The sequence below is a fragment of the Mixophyes fleayi genome, chromosome 11, assembly GCF_038048845.1.
Source record: "Mixophyes fleayi isolate aMixFle1 chromosome 11, aMixFle1.hap1, whole genome shotgun sequence".
NCBI lineage: Eukaryota > Metazoa > Chordata > Amphibia > Anura > Limnodynastidae > Mixophyes > Mixophyes fleayi.
This window is the reverse complement of record NC_134412.1, coordinates 77,243,616-77,268,246: the sequence shown is the minus strand read 5'-3', so window position 1 is coordinate 77,268,246 and position 24,631 is coordinate 77,243,616. Positions and strand designations below refer to the sequence as shown.

Here is a 24,631-nt window from a genome sequence, read left to right as displayed (position 1 = left end):
TAAAACTCAGAAAATGGAATGGAATAATCAAAATAATGATTCACACATTGTTCAATCAATGTTACCTTTCGCCATCCAGTTGCTAATTCTAATACTTTAGGACAGTTTTATTACTATATCTAAGTAGTAAAAATAGTTACTAGCATCAAAAAATGTGTCACACTATTGATGTCTCAGCATAGCTAAAGAGAATATTACGAGTCAATTCAATTGTTGTCTGTGTACCCCTAAAGATTTCAAGGTGAGCCCTTCTAAGGAATAGCCAGTCAGTGTGTAGTTAACCATAGTCAACTTGAAGCTATGGAGCAGCAGACCACCAGGGCTACCAGCTAAATGTGTTATGACAAAGTTAAATCTACAGCCATTGATTAATGTATTAGAAAAACAAACTGAAAACATGTTCCTTATCTAAGATACACGCACAGTGAAACATATACAGCCCTTAGTAAGGGAATAAGTTTTGGCACAGTATTTTTTAGCTTTCTCTCTGTGACAGATTTTTAATTACTGCCTGTGTGAGCAATGCAGGATCATCATCATGGCTTTTGTTTTTAAAACACAATCAGAGCAGCCGGGCAGCACACTCTCCCTGCCTGTCTCTGTCCAACGGACCTGCACATAGTGTTCAGTCGCCGGCAGCAAGCCCCTGCTAGGGGAGGCAATTGCCCCGATCCGGGAAACTTGCGGGTGCTCAACCGCTGGTGTAAGTTACTGACTGATAATGATGACGATCAGCTGAGATGCGTCGGGTTCAACAGATGCTGTAAAATGTCTTTTTTTGGGGTACAATTTACGTCCGTATTTTAGACAGAAATTGCGTCTAAGTCTACATGAGATCCCCTATGTACAAACTGCCCATTTGTATGTAGAAAAGTCCTGTTACATAATACTTAGCAGCAGCCATAATACTTTCCATGATAAATTATTGCAGCCAGCTGTATCTGTGTGTAATCTCACAGGAAATACTGATTGTGCACTGTACTCGGCACCTGATTGTCTAAAAGAAGTGGGTCAAAATATTTGCAACACTTCAGCATCACATCACAAAGCAGTTTCTTATCACCACTAAAAACATTGTTTCAAAAAATATAAATAAACTGTAGATTTTTTGGGAGTATGTTAAACAGATTAAGGGCTAGATTTACTAAACTGCGGGTTTGAAGAAATGGAGATGTTGCCTATAGCAACCAATCAGATTCTAGCTTTCGTTTTATAGAATGCACTAAATAAATGATAGCTAGAATCTGATTGGTTGCTATAGGCAACATCTCCACTTTTTCAAACCCGCCGTTTAGTAAATATACCCCTAAGAGTAATATAATAACCTTTCCCCCTTTCTGTTATGTAGTTGGTTTCCCGTAACGTGTTAATTCCTCTGAGTCACCCCCTCCAAAAATAATATTTATACTTTTAATGAACCCTTGTCTAATCCGAAGGGGCTGCAAATCCTTCATGAGTCTACAGTGACTACACACCATTGCTTAGCACTTTGCATGAAAAAGTTAAATGCAAACAAAGAGGAGGCTCATCAAAAACAACTTCCACTAACAACAGCTGGATCTCGTACAGACTTCCCAGAAAATAAATTTCATGCAAAAAAAGAGAGGGGTGAAGGGAAAAGAGGAGGTCTCATAGATCACAGTTGTTTCTGGATCTGTGTGTGAGAGGCTGGATCAGAGCAGAGCTGCTGGGACAGGATTGGGTAGAGCAAGAAAAAAAGTCTGCAAGTTATTAGGGGGGGGCAGAGAAAGACTTTATGCAGATGTTGAGCTGTGTATGAATATCCACAGAGGAGTGATGTCACATCGCCCCTTAGCAGCACAATAACAAGACCAAGAGACGGGTAAACTGACACACAGGTGATCCAGAACTACAACAGCTGAGCTGGAGAGATGGGGATAATGCACAGACTTCTGTTATGCCAGCTTGTTATTTTGCACAGTAAGATTTTCCTTTATTAACTAAAGTTTCTATTGGGAGGAATGTGCCTCATTTTGTATAAGGATGATGAAGAAGATCAGCTTTTATAGTGCACAGATACAACAGCTGAAGGCAAACCTGTAGCTCTTCAGCTGTGATTGAACTGTACTCTGCGCTGTGGCTGGCAGAACAATCAGTTCAACAACCGCTGGAGAGCAATCAGTTGGCAGAACTGGCTAATGCAGGCTTAGGCAACCTGTTGGAAGTGTTGAAGGAACTACAAGTTGCAGCATGCCCTTGCAGCCGGATTTTGGTTTTCACGTCAGTGGAGCAGTGTTATACAGTTCAGTAGTGCAAAAGTTAATTTGTAGGAGGCTAGTGATAACATGCACTAGTTATTGTAATATATGGTCGACTGTAGTGTAGCTTTAAAATGAGACACCAAGGGCTAGATTTACTAAACTGCGGGTTTGAAAAAGTGGGGATGTTGCCTATAGCAACCAATCAGATTCTAGCTGTCATTTTGTAGAAGGTACTAAATAAATAGCTAGAATCTGATTGGTTGCTATAGGCAACATCCCCACTTTTTCAAACCTGCAGCTTAGTAAATCTAGCCCCAAGGTTTAGATTTACTAAACTGCGAGTTTGCAAAAGTGGAGATGATGCCTATAACAACCAATCAGATGCTAGTTATTAATTATTTAGTACATTCTACAAAGTAACAGAATCTGATTGGTTGCTATAGGCAACATCTCCACTTTTTCAAACCCGCAGTTTAGTAAATATACCCCCAAATATGATATAGACACCGAGAAGAATTGATTTAAGGAAAATAATTGGATTTATTTTTTAAGAGTCGGAGTATGGTTCTATAACAGATAAGAGTGTGCAAAGAAGGGTTTTGCAAACTGTAATGCTCAATTTTCGCAGGATTGTCCCCCAGCTATTAATATAATTGTCATCATTGGCTGCCCGGTTGTTGTTGCTGGGCTGCTGTTCATGTCATTTTTGGTCCAGTTTGTATCGTTTTACTTTTGGTTCTACAATGTGTTTGTACAGCCATCGGCATTTGGCAGTATGTCCCTTCGTGCAGTTGGTACAGTACAGTGTACGTAAGGATACAGAATACCACGTCAGGGCCAGGGTGAAACATTAGCTATTATTTATTTTTTGTACAGCAGCATTTTCCATGAAAGACAAATGTCATTTGTATATTAAAGGGGCAGATAATTCACCCTTTTACTTCGGATTAGTGGAAGTAAGTTCTAGTAAGTGTTTTTTAACATGAGAACCTTTATTTATCTTATATATTTCATTTTTGGGGCTGTTATTTTTTGGGTTCATTTCCATAGCTTCCAACATTTTAACTAACCGGAGAGGGGAACTTAAGGCTAGTCTAAGCAGATCTGTATACTGTACATAGCTATGACCAGCACCAAGCGCCACAAGTACATATGTTGGAGGTTATTATGTTGAATCTGTGAGTCATACAGGCATAGAAGGGATCTACTGGAAGTGTTTACCCCACATGTCAGGACATCACAACCAAAGAGATGGGACATTTAGATGGTGGACAGGGGAAGTTTAGTATAAAAAAGAACATCCCTTCAGAAAGAGGGATAGTCGTGGAGTATGATTCACTTGTGTATAGTTACATACTTCAGCTATTCAGCTTTCAGGTATTACAGAATAGATCCATACTACGCCACTGCAATCCTCAATCACAGGATAGATAGATAGAGATATGAGAGATATATAGATAGATATATAGATAGATATGAGATATATAGATAGATAGAGATATGAGAGATAGATAGATAGATATATAGATATAGATAGAGATATGATAGATATGATAGATAGATAGATAGATATATGAGAGATATATGAGATAGATAGATAGAGAGATATATAAGATTGATCGATAGATAGATAGATAGATAGATAGATAGATAGATAGATAGATAGAGATATGAGATAGACAGACAGACAGACAAATATATAGATGACAGATAGATAGATAGATAGATAGATAGATAGATAGATAGATAGATAGATAGATAGATAGATAGATAGAGATATGAGATAGACAGACAAATATATAGATGACAGATAGATAGATAGATAGATAGATAGATAGATAGATAGATGAGAGGTAGATAGATAGATAGATGAGAGGTAGATAGATAGAGATATGAGATAGATAGATAGATAGATAGAGATATGAGATAGACAGACAGACAAATATATAGATGACAGATAGATGGATAGATAGATGAGAGGTAGATAGATAGATAGATAGATAGATAGATAGATATATGAGATAGATAGATAGACAAACAGACAAATATATAGATGACAGATAGATAGATTGATAGATAGATGAGAGGTAGATAGATAGAGATATGAGAGATAGATAGATAGATATTGTTTTACTGAGATTGTAAATTCTATTACAATGGCATAGGAATTATTTGGGAATGTGGTATCTCTGGACTGACAAAACCATCACATTACAAAACCTTTCCTGAAAACTGTTGCACCATTGTTTATAGCTTGTGATCACACAAAATACATTACAACGCCAAATCTATTTTATTAAGCCAGAGAGTACTGAACTGATAGAGCTGGATAAAGAATGAAAAGGGAGAGTCTTATTTCGCAAAGCAATTGAAGTTTCAGTGAGAGTCTGTGACAATCTTCAAATAAGGTCTTCTTCTCCGATCAAAACATTTTTGGTGAAATATAGATCACTTTTTCACTATTTATCCAGTCCTATAAGTTCTGTTCTCAATGCTTGGCTGTGCATATAAATATATATACATGTACAGGACCTTTTATTCAGAATGTTTGAGGCTTAGGGTTTTCTGAATTAACTTTTCCATGAGTTGGAGCATCATGTCACAAATACCTGTGTCTTTCCCTAAACTTCCCTAAAATCCCTTGTATTACCTTGTGCAGTAGCGCTTCTGAGAGTGACTATAAATTCTACTTCTACCACCTGGAATTGTAAATTCATCCCTTTAATAATAAGGGACCAGCTGAAGTCAGATGACATTTGGGGTAAATATATCCAGCTGCAAGTTTGAAAAAGTGGAGATGTTGCCTATAGCAACCAATCACATTCTACCTGTCATTTTGTAGAATGTACTAAATAAATGATAACTAGAATCTGATTGGTTGCTATAGGCAACATCTCCATTTTTTGAAACCGACACTTTGATAAATTTACCCCTTAAATACTAATCTCACATGGTCCCAAACAGCCAGTCTCAGAGCCTAATTAATGTTTTTCCCTTGAGTTGGCAACCCTACAGAGAAGCTTGAATAAGCTGCATCCTGGGATCAACAGGTTTAAAGTTCATGACTCTACCATCAGAATCATGGGTCTACAAGAATCATGAATTGTACTTTTCCACACATGGCTTCTTAGATTATTTTGGTGTTTGTTAATTGTCACATTGGATTAGATTTATCAAACTTAAGGACTTCAAGACTTCTGGAACAACATAGGAGACTGAAGTTGAGTTGTTTGGTCTTAATGCATAACACCATGTTTGGCAGAAACCAAACACAGGGTATCACCACAAGAACCTCATACCAGCCCTCAAGCTCGGTGGAGCAGGGGTGATGGTTTGGATTTTGTTTTCAGCCACAGTACTTTGACACCTCGCGGCCATTTAGTCCACCGTGAACTCCTCTTTGTACCAGAGTATTCTAGAGGAAAGTGTGAGGCCATCTGTCTAAGAACGGAAGCTTGACTAAATATGGGTCATATAATAGGACAATGATCCACACCAGCAGATCTGAAAAAGAAAAGAATCAAGGGTGAAATGGCCAAGTTTTGACCTCAACCCCACTAGATACTCTGCTAAGACTTTAAGTAAGGTCTAGTCTAAAATCAGTGAACTGGAGCAGTGTTGTAAGGAGGAGTGGACAAAAATTCCTCAAATACGTTGTAATAGACTTGTAAACTCATACAGAAAATTATTACTTTTATTGCTTGTAAGGTTGGTTCTACAAGAATCATGGATTGTACCTACTTTTCACACAAGGCTTCTTCATGTTAGCTAACTTTGTGTTGAATAAATAATGACAAAGTAAAATCTGGTTTGTGTTATTGGTCACATGAAATTAAATTTATAAAATGTTAGGACCTCGTGAGAACTTTGTTAATTATGTCCTGATATGTAAAAAGAGAGTTTTGTGAATCCGTCAGTGTCCGTCACATGACTCTACTTCGCTAACATCTGGAGAGCATATATTCACCCTGACATACAGTATATATAACCCTAACAATTTGCTGAAATTTTATTTCAGTTCTGTGCTGAGCCGTTGTAGTCATCTCTTAATTCTACTAACACTGCTAATGACAAAAGGTCCACTTAAAGAATGTAACATGTGAGCCAATCACCTCTCAAATTGTTGTCTAGATATTATCAAGCAGCATTAATTTTCATCTGCCATACAGGAGGTAATTAACACATTAGTTCTCTTGACTGTCTTTGGACCAGTGTACAGTTTAAGGGGAACATGGGAACACAGATTCAGGCCACATGCCATGATCATTAGCCACATCAATCCATATTAGGTGTTGGCTTACCTATCTTAAATGTATATTTTGTATTATTTAAGTCCTGATATGTTATATGCCAAATAGATTTGAGACTTGGTTTAGTGTTCTGTGGGATCATAGGGGGATGTCTTGGCTGATATTATCATCATCATCATCAACATTTATTTATATAGCGCCAGCAAATTCTGTAGCGCTTTATAATTGGGAACAAACATTTATAAGACAATACTGGGTAATACATACAGACAGAGAGGTAAGAGAACACTGCTCGCAAGCTTACAATCTATAGGACAATGGGAGTTTGAAACACAAGGGCATGTGCTACATCATATTGCACAATGGACCAGCTAGAATGCAAAGGTAAAAGCATTGAGTGGGCTGTGTGCGGCAATGTTGGTTAGAGGGTTGTTGTCTTGTGTTAGCTGTGTAGAGCGTGGTAATAGGGTAACGTAGGGAGATTAAGATGGTGGTTGAGGAATATCATAAGCTTGTCTGAAGTCCATTTATTTTATGAAGTCCATTTATTGACAGAACATAAGTATTGGGTATTTACATTAAAAACACAGGCATAAAATACGCTGCGCATACTTTTCGCAGGGTGTAAATATGCTGCATCAACTTCAACATCGCTGACAGCACACATTAGCATTAATGCTTGGTACAATGTAATGGGATACTGTAGGAGATCTCATTAAACCAGTACTACCATCTAATGAGAAGCTACGAGAAGGAGGATACAGAGCTATACTTCTCCGCTCATCTCCATAAGTGGTAATGCTGCTTTAAGCTGATAGTTGACTATGCTGCAGGTAGGATTTGAGATCATGCTGTGCACACTGTACAAACACAAGGATTTGCCTATACAGGCGTTGTTTTTCAACACCCCTGTGTGTATAAGCCCTTAGGGATAAGTTTTATAGACCTTACTGTTGCTGCCTGACTGGTTTCTAAATTCTGTCATTTTATCCACCCCTCCCTTATGCTTTTCTCATCATAAGCTTCAAATATATTATGGACTATTGTCCAAAGTAACAAGGAAGTTGCTGAAGATTAACCAAGGATTTATTTTGTGCACAATAAAATATTGGAGCTTTTGTTGCTGCATATTGACACTGAGCAACACTGCTAAACCTATTGAGAATAAGGATAAGACAATGTTTCCATTAGTCTGAGAATTGACATTGCTGTTAAACCCTTTTCTTATATAAAATCTCACTTTTCATTTATAAAGCAATTGCTCCATTCTTTCCATATATGTTCAGAGATGTCAGAAAGCCTTTAGTTTATTGCCTTGCGTAGTTTTATGAATCCATCAGTGTTTTCTTTATAAGTGCCAGTGCTGGAGTTGATTGCAATGAAAACATATTCCTAACTAGCACGGGCATAATAACTAGAGAATAATGAGATAGGTCTGTTCCTGCTAGCTAATAAACAGATGACTTAGCACAGGTGTGTTTGTGCTGATACTGCACATTTTCCAGATATGTGTCAAGTTACTGCTACTTGTCTCACATAGATGTGCTGAGTTTATAATAATAATAGGGCCTGGAGGCATTGTGATGATATAAATACTTATTTTATTTTTTAACCACTTCAGCAAAATTGAGAGTTATTTAGTAACTTTGCTGCAAATCTCCACTAAAACCGTGGCAACCAGCCATAGACAGATCTAAGATAATTCCTGGTTTAGGTGGTATGATTTTAGCGCAGATTTAATCCTCTGAACTCAAACTGATGCAACATAATTAAGAGGAAACAGGTTCTAGGGAACTAAGGCTTGCAATCTAGCATTGGATAATGAGCATAGGAGGGCAGCACGGTGGCTTAGTGGTTAGCACTTCTGCCTTGCAGCCCTGGGGTCACGAGTTCAATTCCCGACCATGGCCTTATCTGTGAGGAGTTTGTATGTTATCCCCGTGTTTGTGTGTGTTTCCTCCAGGTGCTCCGGTTTCCTCCCACACTCCAAAAACATACTGGTAGGTTAATTGGCTGCTAACAAATTGACCCTAGTGTGTGTGTATGTTAGGGAATTAGGGAGTTAGGATGTTAGGGACAAATTGTTAAAGCATTGGACTGTTTGTGGAAACTATGGACATTGGTAACTCTCCGCCAAGGTTGTTGCTCCTAAAAAGCTAGTCTGTAGAAATTGTTGTTATTTCTGTATATAATTCTGAGGTGTATGAGTACATGATCGTTTATATAATTCCGTAGTGTATAAGTACATGATCGTTTATAGAATTCCGTAGTGTATAAGTACATGATCGTTTATAGAATTCCGTAGTGTATAAGTACATGATCATTTATATAATTCCGCAGTGTATAAATACATGATCAGATTTACTAATTCCTCTTGCGCCAACAAGCAATGCCAGGAAAAATGTGAAAAAAGAAAAAGAAAAATTGCTTTTGTTTAAAGCCAAAAACACGGCTTATTTTTTAAAGACCGATACAATACGGTAACTAAGAGATATTTGTAACTGTCATATTGTAAAAAATAATTTTATCCTGTGGCCTTTGTCATTTGAATGACAGGTGATTGGCTTACAAATGTTGGGTGGGACCATTCATTCCTACTACATTCAGTCATCCTAACTGGCATCATTTGTTCTACATGAAGAATAAGGGCCGTATCTGTCTCCGCTGCTCCGTGGGCAGAGATTTGGCAAATTGCAAACCTTTGAACGCATGAATGGATAGAGGTTACTGTCAGAAGGGCATGAACACCAATTAACCAGGCAGAAATGTGTCTAGTGGAGGAGAAAATAAATGCGACTGAGCGTGCGAGATAAACAATAAATATATAATAGTACAATAGTTGTAGATAAAACTGGTGGGTGTTAGTGAGTCAAATCTTGTCAAGAGAATAAGAGGCTGGAAAATGAATAACGATGTGAGTGACAGAGTAGTGAACAAGCACAGTAGAAAGATGTTAGCATACTTGCCAACTCTCCCGGAATGTCCGGGAGACTCCCGCATCTTCGGAGAGTCTCCAGGACTCCCAGGAGAGTATGGCAATCTCCCGAATTCTGCCCACTTCCTAGTGAAGTGGGCAGAATTTGGTCCAAAATGCCGCGATTCTCCGTAAATCGCGGCATTTGGCCCCGGCCCCGCTGTAAAATGATGTGTTTGCGTCATTACGTCACAGGGGGTGGGCCCAAAATGACGCGATTTTGGCGCCCCGCCCCCGTCACGCCCACCTCCCCCAGCAGGCTCTCGGAAGACAACTCCATAAAGTTGGTAAGTATGAATATAATAAGAAGGAGCGAAAACCAAAGAAAATTAGCTTACGTTAGAGAAGGGTGACAATCGTCACCCGGGTGTTGCTGGATAACTTTCTTATAGTGCTTTCTAACTAGAATGCAAAGTTCCCTTTGCTTGTCAGATTATCTCTGCATTTTCCTCAACATACTGTATGTTCCTGTATCATTATCATTGTATGTTTATTTTGCCCCTCTGCTGTAGAGAGAAATGTAAACCATTTATATATAAAAGATCAGAGGTCAAAGTGGGGATGTGGAAATTTTGAAGTGTCGGTACAGAAAATGTAAGTGATTGTAATTTGATAGTTTTACAATCATCATCATCAGCTATTTATATAGCGCCACTAATTCCGCAGCGCTGTACAGAGAACTCGCTCACATCAGTCCCTGCCCTATTGGAGCTTACAGTCTAAATTCCCTAACATACACACAGACAGAAAGAGAGACTAGGGTCAATTTGATAGCAGCCAATTAACCTACCAGTATGTTTTTGGAGTGTGGGAGGAAACCAGAGCACCTGGAGGAAACCCAGGCAAACACAGGGAGAACATACAAACTCCACACAGATAAGACCATGGTCGGGAATTGAACTCATGACCCCAGCGCTGTGAGGCAGAAGTACTGTATCATGTATTAATCTTGAATTATGCTACAGTGCTTACTTTGTTTGTGTGCTTATGCAGTTTTAGATAAACATTTGTTAGTCTATGTAGTGCGACAGAAACAGTATTATTTTCATGTTAACTCGGCTAGACTTGTTGAGAAATGGAAAGAAAACGGGGGGGGGGGGGGGGGCAGAAAAAAGAGCCTACATGCTTCTGTAGTTTAATAAAATGAGACTTTGATGGTGGAGATGGGGGAGAAAGGAATTTTTAAGGTTTATTGCGAAACCAATAGGAAAATAGAGTTTATTAGTTGCAGTTTAGCAGCCATCTGCGTTCAATTTAAACTATTTACACATAGTAAAGGCTACCGATGGAATGAATAGACATTGCTGACAATAGGTGTTTTTCTTCAAGTAATGAGGGATATAAGAATCATTATTTGCTCTATACCATGAACATGGCTGACCTGAGCTGTATATGTCTGTAACAGTGTATGCATAAACCTGAAACAGTAAATTAATAAACAATACAAGTTTCAAAATTGATTAAAATGTCCTCCCTATATTTGAATCCATACATTTAAAAGACTTGCTTTAAAAAATTAGAGTATTCTCATGTCTGAGTATATGATTTAATGTAAAGTTATACTTGCTTTCCCCTCAAAGGGCAAGTGTAGGGGGGGGGGGGCGTGACAGCGCGAATTATGTCATCACGTGACCCACTTGACAACTCAAATCATTTCATCAGGTCCCGCCCTCTTTTTAAGCGGAGAGTCAGGATCCTGGAGGGCAGTCCACAATCCAGGAGGATTCCTTGAAATTCAGGAGTCTCCCGGACGTTCAGTGACAGTAGACGTAAGATGTGTAAAATGCCATTTGTTCACATGACAATTAGAGGAAGCTATTTTATAAGTTCATTCAGTATTCAAATGAATATCAGTTTATCAGAACCTAATGACATCACTGAGGCATGAGGTACTTTGTGCCACTTTGTGTATCATGCCTCAGTCATGTTTCCCTTCTTGCTAGATACTCGATTTGCTGAATAGTGCAGTCCCCGAAATGTTTGTGCAGGTCTTGAAAGGAAAATACCATAACATTTACTTAAATTACCACACAATTTATTGTTTTAAACTACTTTTCTTCAACTGATAAGTTAATTTACAAACATTGTTATTTATGTTGTGCTGCCTTATGGTTAAAAAGGGTATTTCCAAGTAAAGTCTACATTTTATTCAGCATTCTCTCTCCCCAATGTTTAGATGTGATTTGTTTAGATAATTTCTGTACCAAGCTAAGGGGCTGGCTGGCAACTTTTAGCCCGTGTGGGTAGTCCAACTGAGTGGACCAGTGTTTGTATCACTGGTAAAGGATGAATCAAGCGCTACGGAATATGTTGGTGCTATATAAATAAATAAATGATGATGATGATGATGAATTAACAAGTTACTCCAACCCAGTATTTCTCCTTCACGCACCACAAAAAACTCTCTGCAATACTCCCCTAAATGCACCCTCTCTTTGCTAAATATATTTGTAATATCTCTTCCCGCAACACGTCATTTATCGCATGTGGACGTAACGTGAGGCCCAGCCCACATTTAGATTTAAATGATCTGTGGCGGGAAGCTCCTCCCATCGGAGCAAGCTAAATGCTGCACCCCTCAGGCACTATCGTTTTCATAGGCAATACTTCCCAACACTAGTCTGTCTGCCAGCGGGATGGGGTGGTGCCAAATTACGATGGGGGCACGGCCACATTATAAGGGGGCGTTGCCACACACCACAGGGCATGCCTAGCACTTTTGAAGTGCTAGTCCAGTGTTGGCTGACGCTCCAGGTGTTGTGAAACTACAAGTCCCAGCATGCTTTGCCAATATATAGCAGCTTATTGCTGGAAGGGTAGGGGACTTGTAGTTTCAAAACAGCTGGAGTGTCACAGGTTAGCCAACACTGTGCTAGTCTGTTGCATACTCCCCTCCAAATACCATTTGCAGTACCCGTTCAAAGCAGTGAACACCAATACCCCCCAAATTTCCCACCCGCGGATAAAAGGTGTCCCAAAATACATTCTATGTATAAGATACTTTTCTTATCTCTTGAATAACATTTAAAATATATAGTTCAATACACATTGAAAGTATATAGCCTCATTTTTGTTTTGCATATATACATATACACATACCTTGTGTGAAGAGAGCCATATTGACATCAATAGCATTTATAAACAGCTATGATAATAGCATTTACTTTATTTTGAGGAAGTGATGAGTAAACAGCTTCTTAAAATAAAATAATGAGAATATAATGCAAACCTTTACATATACAGTATATTTGTAATACTACAATGTGCTTATATATATATATATATATATATATATATATATATATATATATATACAGTGTGCTTATATATACGTAAAAGTTGTCAGGTTTATGGCAAACCCATATACTCAGACTTATTATATCTCAGCATAGAGCCACACAAAACATTACAGCACAGATCCTTACAGAAGCCTTGTGCTGTGGTGGAGGATTATAATAACCGGTTGCCCCTGTGTTATTATACCTTGGTGTTCCTACAGCGTGTAATACAGCAGTGTAAGCACTTTGCAGGATAATAGGATCATAATTATAGGATAACTGATGTAGAGCACGCCTGTGCCCTATACATTCTTCTCTCTGCTTTCAACAGAGTTATGACCACATCCAAACATCTCACTGGTCTTAGTCCAAAGCCTTTAGATGAAAACTAAACCTAAAATAATAAGGCTAGAGAGCTGCAGCACAAAATCTCTCATTGTTTAATAGGCAAATAGCGCAAATGTTGAGAAAATTAGTAAAAAAGTAATGCTCCTTTAACAAAATTAGTGTCCCTCAATTGCTCTTATATCATACTTGCCAACTCTCCCGGAATCCCCGAGAGACTCCCGAAATCCGGGTAAGTCTCCCGGAATCCCGGGAGAGCAGGCAATTCTCCCGCATCTGGCAAATACCTGGGCAAAATAATGCGATTCGCTGTGAATCACGTCATTTGGGCCCCGCACTCCGCATCAAAACACCATTTTTGACACCGGGGGCGGGGCCAAAATGACTCAATTGATCGTTCCCCACTCCCTCCCGCCCTCTGGTCACGGCCCCTGTCCGGGATCTCCCGGATTTCAGTGCCTAAAAGTAGGCAAGTATGGCCTAAGTTTCAGTCACAGAGCATGGGTGTACGGCGCAAGATGGCGGAGGAGCAGAGGATTTCATTTTGTGGCGTGAGATTAATGAAATGAGATAAAGAGGTGATGAGAGGGGCACATTTAGGGAACTTCTTTGCCATGTGGAGCAACGTGGAGCTATTTCCACTCTGTAAAAAGCACTTGAATTTCAGCGCATGCGGCCTTTGGGTCCCATCTTATACTCAAAATGGTACCTTACACTTGCCAACTTTTTACTCCAACTTTTTAGGTCCCGGTGCGGAGGTGAAGTGTGAGGATTGAGTGGGTGATAGGGAGCGACAAATAGCGTCATTTTGGCACTGCCCCATGGTGCAATGATGCAAAACCGTTATTTTGATTGGGGGCGGGACCAAAATGATACAATTCACTGCGAATAGCAAATCAAATTCTGAGCTGATCAGTTTTGACCAAACAATGTGGAAAACCAAGATGGCTGTCGACCTCCGCTGTGTGTGAGGTCACTGACTTACCTGGAAGTGGTTGTTTTCCTTCATGATATGGTGGTTCGACCCAGGGTCACAATAGGGATAGGGCCGCAGACTGACAAAGCACATTTCTTTGAATAGTCATTGTTAATTTGTTTTACTTCTTACTAATGTAATGAATTGTTTATACTGTTGAATAGTATTTAAACTTTCTGGACCTGACTCATTAAAGAAAGTTAAGCAAAAACTTGAGTAAGTTTTCTTACACGAGTTTTCTGGACAAAACCATTTTGCAATGCAAGGGGTGCAAGTTAGTTTATTATTTTGCACATAAGGAAAATACTGTGTTTTTTCATGTCGCACACAAATACATGATAGCTTATTTGGACACTGAAATTTAAAGTTGATTTAGGACATGCCCTACCCCAGCTATAAATCTGCCATCACATTTTAAATTTACCTCCCCCTCCAATGCAACATTGATTTGTCTCACTTGCTTAATTTTGCTTAACTTTCCTTAATGAATCAAGCCCTCTGACATTAAAACTGCATAGTGTTACATGAAGGCATGGTAATGTTACCCAGCATAAACTATTGGTATATAGTCTGAAAATAATTCTAATTATCAAAACTTTAAATGAATAATTTGAATATTTATTTATATGCAGATGGGATTCTGGGTAAGTTTAAAGTGCTGCTGCAGCGGTCCTGCTTAAGTTTTGGTTGGCACCGAAAAAAGTGGTCTACACGGGCAAGAAATATGAACCCAGACCGAAACACTCCTCCGTATTTTTGCTAGGAAAAATTGGCTGAACATTGAGCATTGTACAGCCCTGTCCTATACTTTGAACATCTGAGCTGATCAGTGCAGCCATGCAGTTTTTGCTTCTGTTGTTGAATAGTATTTAAACTTTCTTACATTGAAACTGCAGAATGTTGCATGAAAACATGGTCATATTACCCACTATAAATGCAGACATAAACTATTGGTATGTAGTCTAATATGTGTTTGTTTGTTTTGCAGGTCCAGTTGCATATTTATACTCAGGTAAGGAACCTCTGCTCAGAATATGTTGGGAGCAAAATAATAATATTAAACATTTTATATGAAAATATAAATATTTGTCATGTATTATTATTTTTTTCTTTGTTTATAAAGTATTTTACCAGGAAGAAATACATTGAGAGTGTCCTCTCATTTTCATGTATGTCCTGGATACATCATATATGGTTGTGACATAATTACATACAAAAGGCATTAAGCATTGCAATTACAAACATGTTTATGAAGCCGAATAATAGACGTTTTGAAAGATCGCAGACGTGGGTCAAGTGACTTAAGCTAGGTTGTTCCAAAAATGGGAAGTTCAGTAGGAGAAGCAGAAGACCCAGATACCATATTAAGGAACTTAGGACCATTAGCAGTCTTCTGGAAGTAGATCTTAGGTGATAAGTGCTGTTAGCTGCAGGGTAAGAAGTATGTTCAGATAATTGGGTAGTCTGACAAGAAAGTATTTTAAGGACTAAGAGGAAAAGTGTACTCTACTCTGGACTTTAGGAACAGCCAGTGTAGATCTGACAATATATGACAATGGAGCGTGTTGGTGTTATATAGCAAAACAAAATGGCAAATTAGGTGGTGTGTATTAAGCTTGCTAAGGGGAATTATTCATTAATTGATAATTATATTGAATAAAACATTTGGAGAACTAAATATACATAATATATTATGTTCATTTGTTTTTTCATTAAATGTTCATTGCTATATAAATAAAAGTTATTCCCTACCAATAACCTTATTTCTGTATAGTATTTATTAATATTATGGGAAGCTATTATATTTTTTGTGTAACTGAAATTTAATTAAGTATTATCTATAGACAATGCTCCCAGGGTCTAAAATTATCTTTTTTAAAAAACAATATGATGCACAATCTACATGCTTTAACAGCATATTTGCAATTACACACGTGTACATATGTGAAGGTTGGGGTTAGGGATCTGTCCTGCTGAGCCGAAGACATAAACGCACTCTGCTAACATTTATTGTCAGGATTGGAACAGTACAAAAAAGTACTCTATACGAACTGGGTATCATCCAAGGGAAATAATATTTTTTATTTATATTGCACATACTCTTGCAGTTTTCAAATTTTCACCCAGTTTGAGTCAAATATGTTAACCAGGAGGTGCGGCCTTAAACATTTTGGTTTACTACTCAAGGAACGGAGAAAAAAGAAAGAAGTGTATTTGGTAGGTGCACGCCAATGGGGGTAAATGTATCAAGCTGTGGCTTTGAAAAAGTGGAGATGTTGCCTATAGCAACCAATCAGATTCTAGCTGTCATTTTCTAGAAAGCACTAAATAAATGATAACTAGAATCTGATTGGTTGCTATAGGCAACATCTCCACTTTTTCAAACTCGCAGCTTGATAAATTTACCCACCAAGAATGGGTCTTTATATGATTAAAAAATGTAATCTTTATTATACATCCATTAAAATCAGTGTCTGACAAAAAAAACTGGTTTGCAAGCAGCAAAATATTAAAAACAAATAAATGATGTAGTACTAAATTTGTGAAAAAAATAAGTGTAAAGTAAAATTGCAGTAAAAACTACAATGTCTGGTGTTTCCTCTGTTTAATTGTGACATATGTCTCATATCTCATAAGATTCAATTTGAATCTTATCCCTGAAAAATAAATGACATCTGGGTGCATGCAATGAATACTGTATTTAATCACCTTGAAGACCACATAGGTATTATATTTAAGGCTTAATTTGTCTCTGGGCTAAATGAGTTGTTAGTTATAAGTTCCCACCACCTGTATTCAATTCGAACAGCACTTATATGTACAGATCTATGGCTTTAAATAGTATAGCTTCTAAGTAGTATTATTTGTCCACTGTGGATTTCATTTCATCGATATTGTGGCCCACTGTTATATGTTAAACTTGATGGAATAATAGTTTGTTTTCACATGTACACATTTGCAGTCCATATAGTATTCCATACATTTAGGTAGTTATTTTCCCATTTAAACTGTAACATCCTTTAATCAGTGCTGTACTAGCCCTCCTGCCTCTAACAGTGCAACAGTGGAAGAGTGCATTGCCAGGAATGGCCCCCAGCTCTGTTCTCAAAACAGCAGAGTGGGGCCCTTTTATAAGCATACGGGGTCCGCTCAGAAGGGGCCTATTCTTTGCTCTCCTGAGAGTAGAGTGGAGTTCTCAGGGGGAGTGAGGGGACCTAAGAGGGAGCGTAAGGGCCCTTAAAAGTGTATCGGCCTGTCACTGCCAGCCCCCCTTACCTCTAGGCTCCCTGTACCACCTGTAGTTCCGTCACTGTCTGTGGTTACAGCACCAACCCAGAAGGAGAAAATACCAGCCATCACTTACATCTATGCAAAAGTGCTATTACCACAGTGAGAATGCCGTTCTGTGATGTTATGCGCCTACTTTTGTGCAAATGCGCCTACTTGTATGGGAAAGCACACGGAATTGGCGGCCAAGCTAATGGCGTCTGAAGGGAGCACAAAAGTTTGCACTGGCTGATAGGAGTTGAACAGTTCGAGTGCATTGCTTGCTGAGTATAGATAAGGTACACTAGTGCACCCACTGCAAAAACAGTATTTCATTTTATGGGACTATATGAATTAAATGATACAAATGGGGGGGAGGGCACATATTTATAGAGCTGTGGTGCCCCCTACCCCTGCTCTTTGCAAGTGATCCAGACTTTTAGCTGTAGATTGGCCTCATCCTGTAATTCTAATGTTGCACCTTCCAGTTTTGCATGAAAGCACATTTCTAGATGCACTACAACCAACACAGTAAAAGCCTTCAGACACACAGAAGTGACACAAGTAATAAAGACCACTCAATGTTAATCCAGGTAAAATCAAGACAAAAAAAAGACTAGACCCCTATACATGTAAACCTTGCCAACAATTCACCTAACATGTGCCCTAGTCCACCCGACCACGCCAACTTTTTGACCCCCTTTTGGGGTCAGTACACATAATCCATGTGGGTCAGCGAATCGGTACTTTCAGGACAGTTGAGATATGTGCCTCAAACCATTGCAGGTATATGACCCTTACTTAGCATTATTTACTAGTACAAACCCTAGTAATCCATCAGATATTTCATTGTCTAACTTGGCTTAGGATAAAAGCTAATTGCTTTGATTTGCTGGTTTAATACAAATTTGCACCTTTGAACAATGTTAGTAAACGACCCTTAGTGTGTATAAAAATAACATAATATCAACAATCATAGTAACATTAGTAATAGCATATTTATGCAAAATGTTATAGTTAAGAATTAATACAAACTAGCAAGGAGAGCAAATGATTCTGTATTTATATTCATTGTGCTAGAAAGTGTCTTTATGTAGACAGACCTTGTCCTCAGGCTGTATTTTGCTTTTCAGTCCTTTGCCAGTTACCCACGCCTGCAATGAAGACATCATATTGGAATTTAGATGGCTTATGATAATAATAAGTGTATAAATCCAGCTACTGACCTATCCAAGTCTGAAATTCCACACAATAAAAATTTGGAAGAATATTAGGCAGTGCTGTCTTTGCTTCACACTATCTGATTTGGCAAGGTTAAAGTTTGCATATAATTTTACTTAGAGCACCTGTTTTCTTTTCAATATTTTTGTTAAGGCGAATGAAGGTTCTCATTTAGAATATATATATATATATATATATATATATATATATATATATATATATATATATATTGTGATAAAGAGGCTTATTTGCCACACCTCTCCTGTATATGGTTAGGTAGAAACCCAAGGACTCTGCAGGAACAGGCTGCAGACAGGGTTAAATTTCCAATTGCTTTCTCTTGCAGCAAACACACAGGTGCACCACATGGGTGTAATTGGTTTGTTGTTTTCTGTGATTGGTTTGTAGTACTTATGTGAAGCATAAAACAGTGTCTGTTCTTGTGGACGAGGCAACCGATGACAGCTAGTTGGCCGGTGACTAGGCAGGTGGAACTGTGTTTAGCTAGAGCAAGCGTTGCCTGGTGTCACCCTGACAAAAGTCTGCTGTGCTATTTGTATAATTTGCATTTTTTTTACTTCTGCGCAAGTGCACAAAGCACTAGTCCCAAAACAAGTGATTTGTGCATATGCTCAGAAGTAAAAATGTGTATTGTATGGTGAAAATGCAATTTGTATACAACTCAACATGACCTTCTCAGTGTGTAGCTTGGATCTAAAGCAGATGACAAGATACAGGTTACACCAGATCTAACTGTGCTGACAGGCAGGGGAGACCTGAGACAGATCTTCCCTTCAGGTCCCAAGGATTTCCTGCTAAATTTAAATCCCTGGTGACATCGCATTATTTTCCCTGCGGATCGCAGCAGTACCTCTGACTTCTCTCACCATCGCTGGGTTCCAGAGTCTTCCTCTTTGGCTTTCACTCTCCCACACTTCTTATGGCTAAGTCCCATTCATAAAAAGGGGGTGTTACATTATCCAAAGCTTTTTCCTATAAAACAACTTGCTTTTGGGTTTAGTTGGTCTTAAAATATTCCAAATAATTATTCTACAAAATACTATTTTATGTTACATGTAGATAATGGCAGGAATTCTTACGCTTTTTTATCATGGGTCCCAGATCACTTCTGAAAATCCACTTTGGTGGCATAATTTAGGTTTGAATTTATCATGCAGCATATTAATTTTATAAAACTGAAAATACAGCATTGGTCGAAGTTATGCTAAGATGTCATTAATGACTTGGTGGGGAGCAATAGTTTTGCAAAAAGAGGATCATGAAGATTCTAAATGAAATGTGGATCCATTGTTTGGGTTAGAGTTTCAGTCCCTCTTGTGTAGTGCCATTGATCTTGAATTTAATTATTATTTGTTACATGTATTCAGATCATACTTTTCTACTCTCCTTAAATATCATGGGAGGCTCCCAAATTGCGCTGGAAGAGTAGACATTCTCTCGGATTCCCAGTGGAGGCGGAGCTTAATGACGCAGTTCACATTGTTATGCCCCACCCCTACCATGCTATTCCACGGATTGCGACAGGGGACGCCCCTGCCACACTTACCAGCTGACCTCCCCTAGTAAAGTGGGTGGAGGCGGGACTTTATGTAAATTCACAGCGAACAGGGGGGCCTGGGGGTGAGGATGCATTTTGTGTGGCCACGCCCATGCATTCTGTACCAGAATCTCCCACAGGGGAGATCTAAATTGTTGGCAAGTATGTTTGTTTGTGATTATTATTTTATAGTAGCTCTTTTATATACGTTAACATTTATTTTTAGAGTGCTTGTTAAACGTTGCTTTTTGCCCAACTGAAATGTTTCTCAAACACAATCCTTCTAATGTGAGATGTCTTAACTTGTAAACAATAGACACTATAATTTCAGTCGTCAGTTTGTCATAATTACCTTTCAAGGAACTTTTTAATGGTTTTCAAGCCCCTAGGACATTCTAACAAAATTATAGCTGCATTGCAAGCTAGCCCAAAACTTAAGAAACAAAACACTTTAATCAATCCAAAATATACCGAACAAAAAAAGATAATTGTGCTTACGTGTTTAAATATATAATGATTTGAAAAATATGAATCACTGATATTGTATTGTGTTCTTGTGTTCCTCTCTGGTGTGTTTACAGTGTTCTCTTACATGACTTATTTCACAAGTGAGTTTAGAACAGTCAGTGAATGCAAAACACACTTAGATATAAAGATTACCTCATACAGGCAGAGCCAAATTATTCATTAGGCAACCTAGGCTTCTGTCTAGGATGCAGTAAAAACTGAGGGTCCCAGATCACCTGATTGCATGTGTTTGTTTTTTTATTTTACAACCGTAAGGGTGAAGGTGGCCCAAACCAGTATCTTGTCTAGGGCCTCCATGGGGTCTTACTCAGGCTGTGCATGCAAGCAGCTTGCACATACTTGCCTTCTCTCCCGGAATGTCCAGGAGACTCCAAAATTCCGGGTAGGTCTACAGACTCCTGGGAGAGCAGGCAATTGCGCCATTCTGGCCCCGCCCCCACGACAAAATGGCGATTTGTCACTGGAGGCGGGGCCAAAGTGGCTCAATTGGCCCTGCCCACCCCCTTTCACCACGCCCCCTCCTCCTGGATCTCCTGGTGGAAATGAAATAAAAGTAGGCAGGCAGCAAGCATGACCTTGCATCTTGTGACAAATTATAGTTCATAGTTCTGCCATCTGGTTAACCAATGTGTGAATCAGTCACTTCTAGCACTTGTACAGATATTTACCTGTTTCAGTTTTATTGCTATGTTTTTGGGGAGGCATTTTGAATTTCAATCAAGTCCCTCAAGATTTGATATACCATATCAAAAATTAGCAAAATACAAACAATATATCTTGCTAAATGAACCATTTCCTATTCCAAAGACTATATCCAAGTGCAGTGTCATGCAAATGATTAATTCTGAGAAAGCAGGAAGAATGTTGATGTTTCTTTATAGATCTACAGAAAACAGAAGAGAGTATCCTTAAAAGTCTTACCAGGGTGCAGATGTTGATAGGGCCTTATATAGACTGTACACATGCAATATAATATCCAATAACATTAAGACAAGTTTCAAACATGTATCCAATAATATTTAAAGAAGTATTAAATCACTTCCTTAAAAGGGTTGCATATATGTTAGACATTGACGCTAATAATAACTTTACTTTTATCTTTTGGAAAGTACCTGTTATCTCTCTTTTGGAAAGTCCCTATCTGTGTTCTGAAAAGTTCTTTCTTGATTAAAGCAGTTTAGAATTCTTTCTTGTTACTAAGCAAAATATCGGAGTTTAACTCTTTACACCTCAACATTTTTCTGTTTCTAAACTCCGACATTATGCAAAGCAGAAGGCAAAGCTGGAAGTTCCCTGAGTTTGTGATGTCCTTAGTTCCACAACCGCAATAGGCGTGCGCAATTTGACTTATGGCCTTGACTACAATAACATCACCAAGCTCATTACTCATTTTAAATATACAGCATTTGGTTATGCAGTGTCTTCCCCAGAAAATGTTGCCAAATTTTGGAGGTTGTTGCCCACACCTTCCAGGACTGGTCAGAGTGGTGGTCAGTGGTCTAACACACGCACTGCTGGCTGTAGTGCTCACATAGAGCCCGATCTAACCAGTGAAAAGGGGGAAATTAAATGGGTTTATGATTTGTGTGATTTTCTAGTTCCTGATCACAATTATAAAACATACTTGCCAACTCTCCCAGAAAGTCTGGGAGACTCCCGAAATTTGAGTCAATCTCCCGGGCTCCCGGGAGAGCTGGCATTTCTTCCGCATCCCGGAATTCACCGAGAATCGCGTCAACGATTCTCGGTGAATCACACCATTTTGGAGGGCGGGAGGGGGCGGGGCGAGGCCAATCGCGTCATTTTGGCCCCGCAACGGTAATTATGTTTTTGCAGAGGGCAGGACCAAAATGACGCGTTTGGTCTCGCCCCGCCTCCTCTCGCCATCCAGTCACCCCCCTCTCTCCCGGAAACTTGTTTCCGGGAGTAGGCAAGTATGTTATAAAAACGACTTCCTTTAACAGTCTTAAGCCGCTCATGTGCATCATTAATATTAACATTTCTCTTTTTCTGTGTTTGTTACTTGTATATAATGGACAGCTATTATGGGAAATTCCCTATCTGTGTGAATAGGGTCACGAGCACACATTAACCGCCAGTCTTCATTGTTGGTAAAATTTACATTTTGACTAGCCATCATCAGACAGGGATTATTAGTGTAAATAGCTCTTCCTGAACGAAGGATGTGGAGGGGCAAACGCAGGATTTGTAGAGGGGTTTTCCACACCACACCGCCAGTGGGCGTGACCAGCATGCATGGGGGCGTGGCTATAATTTTAGACAGTGCTTGGCTGCTCTCCAACCCTTCCTATCCCTATAATATACAGGGGCAATGCTGCGTGCACTACTGTTAGGTGCACGCAGCTCTCCCTTTTCAAGCAGAGTTTCAGCCACCTCAATTATACAGTGTCCCTGGCTTGGGGGGGGGGTTTCCAGGCACTAGACACCCCCCCCCCCCTCCTTGGTTTGCCTATGGATGTAGAATATGAAAAAGGGAAGGACAAGATTTATTTTCACACATAGTAGCTAATAAGCTATTGTGGCTTAGGTGGGGAAGGGAGTAAGTCCATTAAGCCAGTAGCTAAAATGTTCCCTTTTTTACAGCAGAATGCAAATTTGGTATGGCTGGATCCTTGACAGATCAGCCGGCAGTGTATGCAGATTGGTCAGCTGAGTGGCCCAGGATCATCTTCATCAGTGTGGGCTTTGAACCTGATTATGGCTCCCGGTTTGAGCAGCTGAATAGTGTGAACATAGATACTATTGTCATACCTGCGAAAACAAAACACTTTCTCTCCTTCCAAATAGGAATATGATCATGTGCAACACCAAATCTAGTGTACATTTAATCACAGTTAATCACTCATGCTGATGTGCGCAATGAGTTTTGCAATCTGGGAAGATTGGACAATATCTGGGGCTATATCAGGGATTTGTGGCTTCAGTGTAGAATGGATAAAGGCCACTGGTGGAGAAGACAGATGACGGAGGATGAGAGAAGACACAAGGACAGGCAGAAAAGGAGAGGTGCCATAAGGCTTAGGAATGGTCCTATCTTATTGCCATTAGTCTTTAATCCCGGTGGTAATTTCGCACCAATAGAATGTGGCAAGTTTTTACTTGGCACGTGATATAAATCAGGTCTGGGTACTCAGAAAGGCAAAAGAGAAATGATTATACATTAATGTTCTTTATAATTCACAAGTTAATATATGCATAAACACCTGTACATATTATCTGTATTAACCGTGATTATATTAGAATATTAGAAGTCACCTCTGATTTTGAAACCTGGCCTTGGGCTACAGTCTTGTTATTTCAAATGGTCATAGATCTCTTCCATGACGTCTAAAGTTGTGTACACACTACAGAAATTTTGACCAACTTTTTATGCCGAGCGATTTTACATGCGACCGATGGTCCAATCGCTCGGTCCATGCACTGCATACACACTAGCCTTGTTTAGGACCAGAAAGGGAAGAGCGGACGTCACGTTAGCGACTTTTTACAGCCATGTTGTCGTGAGCAATGACTGTAATTTCGTACTCACTGTTGTGGATCGGTCGGAAGTTTATACACACTACACAACGGAAACCAGATTGGAACGAAAATATTAAACGGTACGACCAACCAAATGAGGCGATAATCGTCTATTTGGGCAGACTTTCGACCATCGTGTCACTGCACACACTGACCCGACTTTTGAACGAGCGGTCGTATGTAGGCTGTTTGAGCCGATTATTGGACGAAAACAGTGTAGTGTGTACCTACCTTAACTGCAGTAGAGAATGCATTAACCCCTATATTTGTTTTCCTACCCTTCTTGGTTGTTCCCTGTGCCAGCTGTCTGCTTATCCAATTGAAGCCAAGGAGTAAGGTTTAATTGACAGTGCAGCACAGGAGTGTAGGGCATAGAATTTAATATATAGCACATGTATTCGCAGTGCCTTAAGGCAGGACAATTCCAAGATGTAGCCAGAAGCATAGGCCTGCCAGGGACACACACATCTCC

At 39.2% G+C, this 24,631-nt stretch overlaps 1 protein-coding gene across 1 annotated transcript in view; it reads left to right on the top strand.

Moving 5' to 3' along the window:
- The first annotated feature begins 1,704 nt into the window (after positions 1 to 1,704).
- MXRA8 (matrix remodeling associated 8) overlaps positions 1,705 to 24,631 on the top strand; it is a 39,758-nt gene continuing 16,831 nt past the window's right edge. The window contains exons 1-2 of the mRNA XM_075189770.1: positions 1,705 to 1,941; positions 15,034 to 15,057. Coding sequence (XP_075045871.1) covers positions 1,893 to 1,941; positions 15,034 to 15,057 — 73 coding nt within the window. The 5' untranslated portion in view covers positions 1,705 to 1,892. The remainder of the gene's footprint in view (positions 1,942 to 15,033; positions 15,058 to 24,631) is intronic.